This window comes from Panthera tigris, chromosome C1 (genome assembly GCF_018350195.1).
Source record: "Panthera tigris isolate Pti1 chromosome C1, P.tigris_Pti1_mat1.1, whole genome shotgun sequence".
Taxonomy (NCBI): Eukaryota; Metazoa; Chordata; class Mammalia; order Carnivora; family Felidae; genus Panthera; species Panthera tigris.
Genome location: NC_056667.1, coordinates 200,802,706 through 200,815,833, shown reverse-complemented (window position 1 = coordinate 200,815,833; position 13,128 = coordinate 200,802,706). Strand labels below are relative to the sequence as shown.

The 13,128-nt window shown below is 39.4% G+C and overlaps 1 protein-coding gene across 6 annotated transcripts in view; it reads left to right on the top strand.

Moving 5' to 3' along the window:
* USP37 (ubiquitin specific peptidase 37) overlaps positions 1 to 12,467 on the top strand; it is a 99,384-nt gene extending 86,917 nt beyond the window's left edge. For all 6 annotated transcript variants that reach the window (XM_042995331.1, XM_042995328.1, XM_042995333.1 and 3 more), the window contains 5 exons: positions 411 to 471; positions 4,497 to 4,612; positions 6,510 to 6,579; positions 7,099 to 7,237; positions 7,756 to 12,467. In XM_042995331.1, coding sequence (XP_042851265.1) covers positions 411 to 471; positions 4,497 to 4,612; positions 6,510 to 6,579; positions 7,099 to 7,237; positions 7,756 to 7,843 — 474 coding nt within the window. In that variant the 3' untranslated portion in view covers positions 7,844 to 12,467. The remainder of the gene's footprint in view (positions 1 to 410; positions 472 to 4,496; positions 4,613 to 6,509; positions 6,580 to 7,098; positions 7,238 to 7,755) is intronic.
* The last annotated feature ends 661 nt before the right edge of the window (positions 12,468 to 13,128 follow it).

The following is a 13,128-nucleotide window of genomic DNA, read 5'->3' as shown; positions in this document are numbered from 1 at the left end:
GGAGTATTTATACCACGGAAATGGGCAGATGCTGTAAATCAGAGGAAAGAAAACAGAGCAACTTGCTAAGTAGGTTCTGCTGTGTGCCAGGCATTTCATACATACAAGAAGAAAGGGAATTAATTAGATCACACTGTCACAGTGAATAGCTTTTGGTTAGCAAGCCAAATGTGACTGACTAGAAGAGATAACATGTAAGCCTTTTTAACCCCCGAGGTTGTGTTTTAGGAAAACAGGGTTGAAAAAAGTAAAGGATTTCTCCACATCCCTCGAAAGGTCATACTCCATACATTTGTAAGATTATGGAAAACATTGTGAGCAAATGCTTCTAGCGTGGCTGATCTCATCCTTGGTAAATAAGTTTAATCAGTACCTTTTTAAATACCTTAGTTTTGTTTTTGTCCCTTTAGGAAGCTTGGGAACAGAAAGAAGATGATGACCTCAAAAGAGCAACAGAGTTAAGTCTTCAAGGTGTGGAGATTATTTTAATTACATTGTTTTTATGGTGAACTGTATTGCACACAGAAAAACATGTAAAGTATTATTTTAATGACAATAACAAATTTTAACACCTTCAAGGTAAAGAAATAGAACCTTAGAAATTGTGTACCCATTTCTTCCCTCCACCCCAAGAGAAAACCACTGTTCTAATGTTTGTATCCATCAGTAGCTTTTTTTTAATATTTTTATTAAAAAAACATTTTTTTTAATGTTTTTACTTATTTTTGAGAGAGAGAGAGACAGAGAACTAGACAGAGGGAGGGGCAGCGAGACAGGGAGACACAGAATCTGAAGCAGGCTCCAGGCTCTGAGTTGTTAACACAGAGCCCGACGCGGGGCTTGAACTCATGAATTGTGAGATTGTGACCTGAGCCGAAGTCGGACGCTTAACCAACTGAGTGACTCAGGCGCACCCCGGTAGCTTTTTTAAAAAAAATAATTTGTCATCTCTATCCATATCACCCCTCCTTTTTTTTTTTTTTTTTTTTTTTTGAAAAATTACATAACAAGGACATGTGAAAGAGCATTTTGCCATGATTAGAACTACTAGAAGATAATGTGGCCTCAGTTTCCCTGTGAATTTACAAGAGTTCGCTCTTGGCAAATCAGTGGGCAAAATCATGAGTATTTAGAAACATAATGCTCACCATAGTTGTGGCATGTGGCAGAACTAATATATGGACCAGATACTAGAGGTCCATAGGGACATGTAGTCATGGGAAGCAGGCTCACTTTTATTTTCCAAGATCACTAGTCTTTCTCTGGTTCTCAGAAATAGATCAAAACAGAACACTTTGGTACAAATTGAGTGCTCTAGGCTGATCTAGACACCAGGGCATAGAGCAGAGAGCCTGAATTTTGCTGGCACATAGTTGAGGCAATTACAAATAAGAATTGAAGCTAGATTTCACCCAGGCATTCTGTGCTCTATTAGAAAGATGGTATAGTGGTGGCATTAATGGCTGTCACAAGTCACATTGCTCCAGTCTGGACTGGTTGCCCTTTACATCCATGCACAGATACCCTGAGAGCTCCCTAACCATTCTCCTGGGGATTCCCTCTGATTCTCTCCTTTGTTTGAATCTCTCATTTCCTGTATCTCACCCTTCCTCATTCTTGGTCTACTTGTGTACTTGTGCTTTTTTTTTTTTTTTTTTTTTTAACGTTTATTGTTGAGAGAGAACACACGTGAAGCGGGGGAGGGGCAGAGAGAGACAGGGACAGAGGATCCAAAGTGCGCTCTGCACTGACAGCACAGAACTTGATGTGGGACTCAAACTCATGAACCATGAGATTATGACCCAAGCCGAAGTCAGATGCTTAACCAACTGAGCCACCCAGGCACCCCTCTACTTGTGCTTTGATGGAGAATGTCCTAGTAGTTTTCTTAGAAAAGAGGGGTTGTGACTCAGGTTTTTTTGGAAGCCTTGCAAGTTTCACTGTACCTAGTATTTGATGGTTTGGCTGTATAGAATTCTGGGTTTGCAGTCATTGTGAAAGCATTGTTTCCCTCCAACTTCATGCTGCTGAGCAGTGATAGAAGTCTTGTTTGCAGAGTTGCCGTATGAAAGCCATTCTTTATCCTGATATGACCCCGTTTTTGTCTGAAAGCTTGTAGGATCTTTTTATTTCTACTATGATGAAGTTTCATACCGATGTGCTTTGATGTGGGTCTGTTTCATCCATTTTACTGGGCACTTAAAAGATCATTTTAATAGAGAAACTTGTGTCCTTCAATTATAAGAAATTTTCACTGACTTCCTCCCTTTCACTCTCTTTTCTCTTTTTGAAACTTCTGTTATCCAGACTTTCTGGTCTGATTCTTAAAATTTTCTCATCTCTTCTTTCTAGTTTTCCATCTTTTGGTAATTTTGCTCTGCTTCCTGGGAAAGTTCTCTAACATTATCTCTAGCTCCAAACCTTCTTTTGAGTGTTTTATTTCTATCATATTTCTACTTTTCAAGAACTGATTTGTGTATGTTCTCTTTTTCGTAAGCTTTTGGGGGGTGGTCATGGAAGTAATACCATCTCAAATCTCTGAGGATATTAAATATAGTTGATTTGTTTATTTGAAGGTTTCTTCTCCCTGAATAGATTGTTTCCTCCAACTGCCCTGTCCTGTGTGGTTCTTATGGTCTTATATTACTTATTAGAGGCTTTCCTCAGTGTCTAGTAATCTTTGGTTGTTCGTTCATTGTTAAGAAAAGGAGACTAAAAAGATAGTTGGGGGCACCTGGGTGGCTGTCAGTTAGGTGTCCGACTCTTGGTTTTGGTTCAGGTCATGATCTCACAGTTCTTGAGTCCAAGCCCTGCATAGGGCTCTGCTGACAGCCTGACAGCATGGAGACTGCTTAAGATTCTCTCCCCCTCTTTCTCTACCCCTTGCCCACTCACATGCTCACTCAAGCGTGCACTCTCTCACACACACAAAAATAAATAAATAAACTTAAAAAAAAGTAAAAAGATGGTTGGAAGCTCTGAGCACATGAATAGTTAGGGTTCATCAACTCTGAGTTTTAGAGGGTGGGACTGTTTTGAAGATGATGTTAATATTTTAGGACTTTGTCATGGGCTGGTCAGATTCCTAAAAAAAAAAGAGTTTTCTCTGGGGCCTGGGTGGTTCAGTTGGTTGAGCGGCCGACTCTTGATCTCACAGTTCGTGGGTTCAAGCCCCACATCAGGCTCTGCACTGACAGTGTGGAACCTACTTGGAATTATCTGTCTCCCTCTGAGTCCCTCCACCACTTGTGCACTTGCTCTCTCTCTGTCTCAAAATAAGTAAATAAACTTAAAAAAAAAAAAAAGAGTTTTCTCATTTATTGCCTTTGCCTAAAGGTAAAAGATGAGGCTGTCAGAGTTCTGAGAGCCACGTATAGGAATAGGGCTGGGGTAGAGGGGTTTGCTCTGCAAATTGTGGCCTGCTTCCCCATTTGCTGTGTGTGCCTGGAGTTCCCCCAGTCCAGAGAGTGTTTTACCCCCTCCAGAGGATGAAACTCCAGATTTCTGTCACTGCTTAGCAGCATAAAGTGGAGGGGAGGGGATCCTGGGGGTCTGTTTCTCAAAACACTTTTAACCAAATCCTTATTTTTTTTTATTTCCTCCTTAGCCTCCAATTTCAGGGGTACATGATATTTGCAGGTTGTATGTCTTTTGAACAAGAGTCTGTGATTTAAATTGGATTGGTTCTCAACTTTTCTGTTACTGGCTTAAGATTTGGTTTTGGCTTTCCTAGGTCTGCTAAGTCAGTCACCATCTACTTTGTAGTTTTCAGGATTCTGATTCTATAGTCTCTTTCTCTGTTCTTCCCATTCATAAGTGTTCGTGTCTTTTAAATAACTCTATACTATGATTTTAAGTGGGATTAATTGTATTTTAAAGCAAAGAGACACCTACGAATGCTTCTGGGACTCTTTATTTAAGTCATTACTAAAGATGGATTCTTTCAGTAGAAACTCATCATTAAAGAAAAAAGTGGATCTTGGATTTAATTATTAGTGTAGTATATTTTAAGTGAACCTTAAATTCAAGGTTAGATACCATTATATTAAATTTCAAAAGAGTTAATGTTGAAGAATGTGAAAGGATACTAATTTTTTATGGTCTCTCTTCTGTGAGGTGGTTTGTATTTGCTGGGGCATCCACAATATGCACCAAGTACTTCAAACCTAACATACAGTTTATAGAATGTGGAATGTAGTGAAATTGGGTTATCTGTAAAATCATATTCTCTTTTTCAGATTTATTCCTTTCTTATTAGAGTCCTATCCCTTTCATATAAATATATTTAAAAGAAAAAGGGACATTTCTTTTATAGATACCTGGTACCTGAATTGTTATTCCTCAGAGTGGGCTGGGTAAATTGGAACCCTAATGATAATATGTTGTATGTTTCCATAGGATGATAAAATGTGTACCCCAAGCTGTTTTTTTACTTTTCTAATCCTATCTCTTTGTGTCTGTTCTAAGAACTTTTACAACATTTTTGTATTCTTCAGAGTTTAACAACTCTTTTCTGGACTCATTGGGTTCTGATGAGGACTCTGGAAATGAGGATGTTTTAGATATGGAGTACACAGAAGCTGAGGCTGAGGAGCTGAAAAGAAATGCTGAGGTAGGTGACCTTCTTCCATGAGTAGAACTGGTCACATTGTCAGGATTACTCCTCCTGCCGTTTGTCTTCAAAGGCCTCCCTGTCCATGTCCCTTGCGGGTTCATCTGTGCCCTGTGGCAGCTGTCCGATGGCCTTCACTTTCTCTTGCCTTTGCTCCTCGTTTCTTACACACAAGCTTCAGAACAGACTGAAACAAAACTGACTCCCTCGTGTACATGTTAGGTAGTAAATGAGTAACATGGCTCTTGATGTCATATATTAATATTAACTCACCTTTAGTTCTGCCAAAACTATATTGTCTTAAAAAAATTTTTTTAACATTTTTATTTATTTTTGAGAGACAGAGAGACAGAGCACGAGTGGGGAAGGGGCAGAGAGAGAGGGAGACACAGATTCCGAAGCAGGCTCCAGGCTCCGAGCTGTCAGCACAGAGCCCGACATGGGGCTCGAACCACTGAGATCATGACCCGAGCCGAAGTCGGACGCTCAACCGACTGAGCCACCTAGGCGCCCCAAAACTATATTGTGTTTAAAGTTATATACCAAAACTAGCTGGTTGTTACTCAGTAAAAACTATTGCACTATTAAACTAGAGCACATTGTAACCTTTTCTTACCCTTCTTTTTTTCTGAAATAATTTTTTTTTCCATTTTCCAATTTTGTAATTTTAATTGCCTAGGAGTCCACTGTCCTAACACAACTACTGTTAGCATTTTGACATACTTTGTCATCTCTGCCTCCAAGTGTGCTTTAAAAAAAAGTAGGGGCACCTGGGTGGCTCAGTTGGTTAGGCGTCCGACTTCAGCTCAGGTCATGATCTCGTGGTTTGTGGGTTCGAGCCCCACGTTGGGCTCTGTGCTGACAGCTCAGAGCCTGGAGCCTGCTTCGGATCCTGTGTCTCTCCATCTCTCGGCCCCTCCCCTGTTCATGCTCTGTGACTCTCTCTCTCAATAATAAATAAACGTTAAAAAAATTTTTTTTTTAAGTCATAAGTACAGTTTTTATCCTGCTTGCTTATTAAAGATTAGTTATAAGCATTTTATTTTTAATTGTTGTATGTACTGTATTCCCTCAAATCAACATACTGTTCATTTCATTTAGGTTTTAACCATGAGCATCTAAGTTTCTGTTGTTCACTGTGATAAATAATACACTGAGGAATTGTGTATGATTGAGTGTTTTCTATATTTAGAATTTTCTTCTTTAAATCCCCAGAAGTAAATTACTGCCTCAAAGTTTATGAACATTTTAATGGTTCTGGTTTACATACAGCTGTATTCCTTCCCCACATTGTACCTTATGGTGCTCCCTGCAGTGCATGAATGTCACTTTTCAGGGTTTTTAAAATTTTTTTCTATTAATAATATTTTAAGGGCATTTAAAAAAATATTTAAAAATGTAAAAGTTTACCCATGATCCCAGCAGCACCACTGCAACTGTTTTCATTTTGTTCATTTTGTTTTCCAGTACTTAATCATTAACATGCTTGTTTTTATAGAGCTGTAATTATTGTGTGCATTCATGTGGGTTGGGAAAACAAGTTAACGTATTGCTGACCCACTGAATAATATTGCACTGAGTTGGTATACCACTGATCATTTAACTAGTTTTGAGTCTTTCGTTAATTCCAACTTTTCATTATTATAGGTGATGCTACAGTAAATAATTTTACACACGTATTCTTTTTTCCTTTTGAATTATTTTCCTAGAATAAATTTTAGCTGGGAGTAGAATTCTTGGGTCAAAAGATGTGAACAATAGAACCACTGGATTTTTTTTATTGAATTTGACTACACACACTGAAACTGTCATGTCGGCTTTGATAGTACATTTAAATTTAGTGTTTCACTTTTATTCAAATGAAGAGTTAAAAATCACGCCCACTTCTGTTTTCCAGACAGGGAATCTTCCTCATTCTTACCGGCTCATTAGTGTTGTCAGCCACATTGGTAGCACCTCATCTTCAGGTAAATGAACATTGTGATTTCAGTTTTTTATAAATGAAGTTGCCAGCATTTACTCCCTGTTAGTTGGCTCTGTGCCCAGTATCATGAGCTGTAGGTTGAATGCATCAAGAAAAGGTTTTAAATCTTTTCTTTGATCACACTAAATATGAATTGTGTTAAAGGTACAACTTTTTAATTTCTCTATAAATGACCCAAATTTCCATATACATACATATATCTATATCCAAAAAGTTGTCCTGCTGTACTATATTACTCCCTTGAGTTTCTGTACATGTTTTCGGAATGGTTTTTAGAAACATTGCTGGGGGTAGGGTCGATGGGAAGGCTGTTTCTCTCTCTCCAAAACTTCCTGTACCTGAGAAAAATGCAGTGTGTTCTAAAAACCACAATTTTAAGGGGCACATGGGTGGCTCGGTCAGTTAAGTGTCTGACTCTTGACCTTGATCTCAAGATTGTGAGTTCAAGCCCCGCGTTGGGCTTTAAAAAAAACAAACCATGTTAAGATTTTATTTATTTTAGGTCATTACATTAGTGATGTGTACGACATTAAGAAGCAGGCATGGTTTACTTACAATGATCTCGAGGTATCTAAAATCCAAGAGGCTTCCGTGCAGAGTGATCGGGACCGGAGTGGTTACATCTTCTTTTATATGCACAAGTAAGAAACTGCCAGGTCTGGAGCTGTGGGCTACAAATCTCTGAAACTATTTTTTCCCCCTGTAAGGACAAAGTATTCCCATCACTTGTTGGTTGACAGTTTTTGATTTTTGTTTTCTTTGCTTAGGGCTTATATCTTGATATCTTAACTTCATGTTAATTATCTCACAGTAGCATCTAAGTATGGAACTTAAGACTTCTATATGATAAAGTTGTCCTATCGTAAACCTTGGTCTGTCTTCCAGTTATATCAGCTGGAAGATCTGAATTACAGATGGGAATCACATGGCTTTGTTGTCAAGGCTAGCTAGTGCCATTGCCGCCCCCCGCCCCCACCGCCACCCAGCTTTCTCAAAAACTGGCACATGGGGTTAAGATAGTGATCAAATGAACGAGCTGCTTGTTCAATAAAATTTAGGCACCAAATGGGATTGTGCAGGCTCTGTCGGTATCTGTCTTCTATCCTTTGGCTTTACTTACTAAATGTCCTGTTTTATTTCTTGTTTGTTTTATTTTAAGGGAGATCTTCGATGAGCTGCTGGAAACGGAAAAGAACTCTCAGGCAGTTAGCATGGAAGTGGGGAAGACCGCTCGTCAGGCCTTGTGAGGAACAAACTCGTGGGTTGGCAGTGCGCACTGAGTATTATTCCCTCTCACTGCCGCCCGCCTCACCTTTCCTCTGCCCGAGGAGAATTCGGAATTCTACTTGATGCGGGAGCAACAAACAGCTCAGGGCCAAACCAAAAGATGAAAACTGCAATTATGTGGAACGCTCCGTTGCTAATTGTTTTATGGAAACTTTGGTCTCACATCTGTAGCTGATTATCCTCTTTTTCTCCTACAGTAGTGGCGCTTCCTTTTGTCTTAGGGATACGTGTTGTAAATATATACATATGTACATACACATCCACACACACATATATGTGGAGTGAATGGAGCCTTAAAGAGTTAGGATGAGTCACCAGAGTATGCCTGCTCAAAGTTAATAGCACAGCACTCTGAGAAGAAATGAAGGCGTCAAAGAGTCCATTCACCTGAGAAATGTGTAAAGATATACATATCAGTTGGCATTTAGCTTTTCTGTTCCTTGAGTAGTTTCACTCGAGTCTACACTCTTTCATGTTTGTTTCTTATTAGTAAAGTTCACTGGAAAGCCAGCTCTCCATGTTACACTAATGACAGTGTGTCCTCCTTGGGAAGGAGAGGCATTTCTGCCACCTGACATGAGGAGCTTTTTTAAAAAAATTATTTCATGGATTTGTAATGCTTTTGCTGTTTACATGCAGTCCCAAGAAATGGATTGTTGGTGCTTTGGAATGTGTTGTGGTCCCCCATTTGGTATTCATTCTACACTTTGCATTTTCTTTAAAGAAATTTCCTTCTCAAGGTATATTCTTTGTATATCATCTATATTATTGTAGTGAAGATAGAATCTTTTCTTTTTCTTACGTGTCATTCTTCCATGGAGCAAACGTTACCCTAAAAGATTGCAACCAAAACTTTAGGAGGTTGGGATTCCCCAGCAAGGATACTTAGGGATAAGAAAGAACGCTAGCATCTGTCCCTCATCCATAGGTCAAGATGAGGATTCTTGCGTGAAATCTAAAAACTCTGGACCCCTAGAAGCCCTGCTGCAAATGGGAAATTAAGTACATGAGCTATTGGGTAAAGAACATTTAAATCATTTGCTGCCTGGCTTTGCCCTTAAAACCAGGTGAGAGTTAGAATGAGATTGGTTTAGGTGATCCCAAGAGCTAACAAATAACAAAGGTGTGTAATGGATTTATCTTTTTAGGTGCTTTGAGTTGAGGCTGAATGGGAGTGCAGTATTAAGTGCTGCATTAGTCGCTCGGCTGCCACAACCAGCTTGGTTAGTAAGCAGCTTGTGAAACCATGTGAAGAATGAGTTTCAGAGGAGAATTCTGTCCACAGAATAATTTTTGTAAGCCCAGGAATCATTAGGTTCACACAGTTAAGTATAGCAAAATGAAACTTTCAGTATTTTCTTTCATGTTTTTCTTTTATTATAAACAAGGAGGTAACTCTTAGCTCTCAGGTAGGGACAAAACATCAGTTTTTCAAGGGAAGTAAACATGTTAAAGTCCGCCATCACAGAAGGTGCAACATCTTTTCTGGAAGATGGCCTTATGAGAGCTGCAGCCCCATGCTTGGACGTGTTCTGACATAGTAACCTGTTTCTAAAATGTTCAGTTTCCAAATTGTAAACGGCCCCAGCACTTTTGGTTAACTACCAATGAAAGCTTTGCCTCCTGCCATTTACCTATGCATTACCATAGTGAACGTTCCAAAATGGTATGCCAGTAAGTTGTGCAAGAGTAATATAGAGCAGAGGAAAATATTTGTTTTAAAAATTATAGCTTTTGCTGGGAAATAACTGGTTTTCTCAAAAATGAGTGAAGTGGTGATCAAATTCTGTAGCTATTTAGGACTTCTCTTCCATGTGTTTGTATTTGAGAGCTTTGAGAGGTACTGTTAAAAATGGTTGGAAATGATTTGAAATGGGGGATGGATGCATTAGGGCATAAAAAAAATAGAAATGCCATAAGCCTGATTGCCCATGAAGTGCCCTCATTTGACTTGTTTTGGTAGTGTGTGTGTGTGTGTGTGTGTGTGTGTGTGTGTGTGTGTGTGTGGTTTAGAAGTACACGTGGCTCAGAAACCTGATTTGATTTGATCTTCATTTCTTGGGCTGAACTTGTTAGTTGGAAATAGGTTACTGAGGTAGATGACTTCTCTCACCGCTTGTACACTTGCAAGTTTTGGACTTGAATTTTCTTTGGTAGCTGTGCGTTGTTATGGCCTGTTCGGCCTTCCCCTCCCCCTGCGCTCCTTATCCATCCCCCCTTTCACTACGTGTTCTCATTCAGGTTCAGTGAAGGGTTCATGACTACAGATGGAGATTTCAGCTGGACCACGTTGAAAGGGTTTATTGGTTTTTTGAGCTGGCTGTATATATTTAAAAATTATAATAATATATTATATATATATATATATATATATATTTTTTGCACAGTCTGATCAGTTTGCTCACAATCAGGGGGATGGGGCATTGGGGTGTTGGGGCCGGAAGGGACAAGTTAGATAGGGACAGAGTGCTTCAGTCCCAGGCAGCCTACACAGTAACCTTTCTGTTGAAAATTACCAAATAGGGTTACACTACTTTAAACGACATTGAATTAGAACTCGACAGCACTTAGTTCTGCAGACAACTGATCTTAATTGAAATTTTTTTGAATAGAAAACTAACCTAAAATCCAGACTTACTGACTCTTATCACCTAATATTATGGAGAATTGGAAGTTGCATGTGGCCAGATGGCTGCTGTCCCTTTAGTAGCCATGACTGTAATTTAGGCCTATGAGGAGATAGCCTCTGTTTTGTGGGGGTATTTATATGTGTGTGCACACTCAAATCTAAGTTTTGTCTCAGCAGGATAGAGTAGGAGGCAAGTCCATGAATTGTTCTTCTATTTATATTTTGATTCCAAAAGCTATGTTTACTCGAGGTGATCTGTTAATTGCAGGCCTAATTTAATGGCTCAGTAACAGATGTAACAAATGTAAATGTGTTTACATTTTTTAAAGTATACAGTGATACTTACAAATCAGCTGATTAACTCTGGGAGGCAAATACTAGACTATACATTTCTTTACTTCTCTCCTTGTTCAAGTGTAGAATTCTTCCAAAAGAGAAACTTTAAGAATTAAAACCTCAGCAGGTGAATTTGTGAGTTTACTTATTCCTCCATATTGCAGTTACCATTATGTAACTATGTAAACATAGCTTGACGCATGTACAGCTACAGATACGGTTGTATAATGAAAATTATTTGGAAACACCTAAAGTGAAGATCTCTTGGCCATGTCACTATATTTGAGTGTTAGGAGTGTAGAGAGAGCATGGGAGTGGGGATTGGAAACCTACAGGAGAAAAGTAGTTTGTTTTTTTGTGATCTGAAAAGAGTTTGTGATCTGAAAAGAGTTTATATTAAAACGAATAAATATGACTCTTCTCCCTCTTTCTTTGTCCTCTGAAGTGACTGCAGTGGACGCTCTCAGTCATCCACACTTTATTTTTTTTCTCTCTGATTTAACTGACCTCTCTCAGGAGGTCTTTTGTTTTAAATCAGAGAAACAGCTACATCTCCCAAGTATATTTGAATCTTGTATATATATGAGATTTTTGGAAAAATCAAAACCCAGTACCAGATGCAAGTCACATAAGTGTCCCCCCAAAACAGGTGTGTCCTTTTCCTCCTCTCCGTCTTGCTTTAACACTGAGTAATGCTCTCGTTAAGTGTGTACCAAACCTGAACAGATTTCTGCCATCTAACATCTTCCTCATGTATCACTGCAAAATTCTGTCTCTATTGGTATGTCTTATTAACATCTGAAAAACATATATATGATTGGAAACTAGAGTTTGTTAGGCCTTGAGAGTTTTGTGACAATTCTTTTGCTGTGTGTCACCACAATCCTTGACTCCTTTACGGCATGCTTTGATTACTAGACTTCAGGCAGTCTTTTCCGTTGTATCATATTTATACACAGTAAATTTTTCTTTCCATGTGTGCTATATGTCTGAGGTTTTGAAGTTTTTAATTAAAACAGTGTGCCAGTATGAATATAAGCAGTTGATTTTAGTAACATTGAACTTTTCTTGAAGTACCTTAAGAGATTCAAAGTATAGGCATGTTTACTGGCAAAACAATAGAGGGGAATGAGGGTCTGGATCAGGACCCAAGTTCAGTAGGTCAAATGCCAAAACAGTAAGAGCAATCAACTGACTGGCCTATTTCAAAAGCAGAGGGGCTGCGGGGACTGAGCCCACACACACATCCCCTCCCCAGGTCTCCCGCCCTCTCTTGAGTTTTTGTCCTTGCATCCCAACTCCTCTGGCCTGTTGTCAGTGTTGCTTACTTACGCTGTAGAGAGGAAGACAGAAAAGGAAAGGTCCTACACTTTGCCTAATTGAGCCACTACCAGATTTGCTGGCAGCTTTGGCCACATTATTTGTGAGGTGATTTTCTTTGTGCTCAGAGTGACTTGATTCTGATTTCTTTATGTTGTTTTGTATGGAGCGGCACTTTATCTGTGTTTTAGCAGAACTGTTCCTCTGTATCCTTTACGGTTTTTCCTTGTTTTTGTTTCCTTTTTAAATTATGCATAGAGTTTTTTGTGTGTGTGAAATTAAAGCCTTTATTAACCTTCTGTTGGTTCGACTGTTATTTCTAAAAAGGACATATTCTTGCAGACACTTGCATTCTTAACCGATCACGTGTTGAGGTTCTGAGATCCCTTTCTGTTGGCCTTCTGACTTGGATTTCCGTGCAGCCCCATTACAACTTAAAGGAAACGGAAGGGCAAACCCAACCAGTGGCTGTGGTCGGCACGGAGTTCTCGTTTTCATTTGAGGAGCCGGTGAAGCTTTACAGAGGTTCTGGATAACCGTTTGTAAACTCAGCATTGGCCTTTGCTAAGCTCTTTTGCCTTATTAGTACCAAAGAAGGGGATGAAATAGCCTGCATTTAAAACCCAGTGGATATGTTGCTCTCACTGGGTACCCGTTAGTGTTGTGAGATTGCCTAACAGGTCCTTTTCCCAGGCCATTCAACTCCTACAGAGGAGGAGTCCCCTTTAACGTCTCGCCTAAATCAGGAAAGTGAAGAGGAAAAGCCATTACGCTGGGAAAGGTCTTCAGCCCACTTCCTGTAGATAAAAGTGTCACAAGAGAGGAAAAGCTAGCAACGGCTCCTCAGAATTCTGATGTCCCGTGGAGTGCCTGCTCTTCTCAGGAGGGAAAGCTCTAGAACAGGATACTAAAAGTGATGCAATACCTGAGGATAGAAACAACGTGACCCCCCACCCTCAT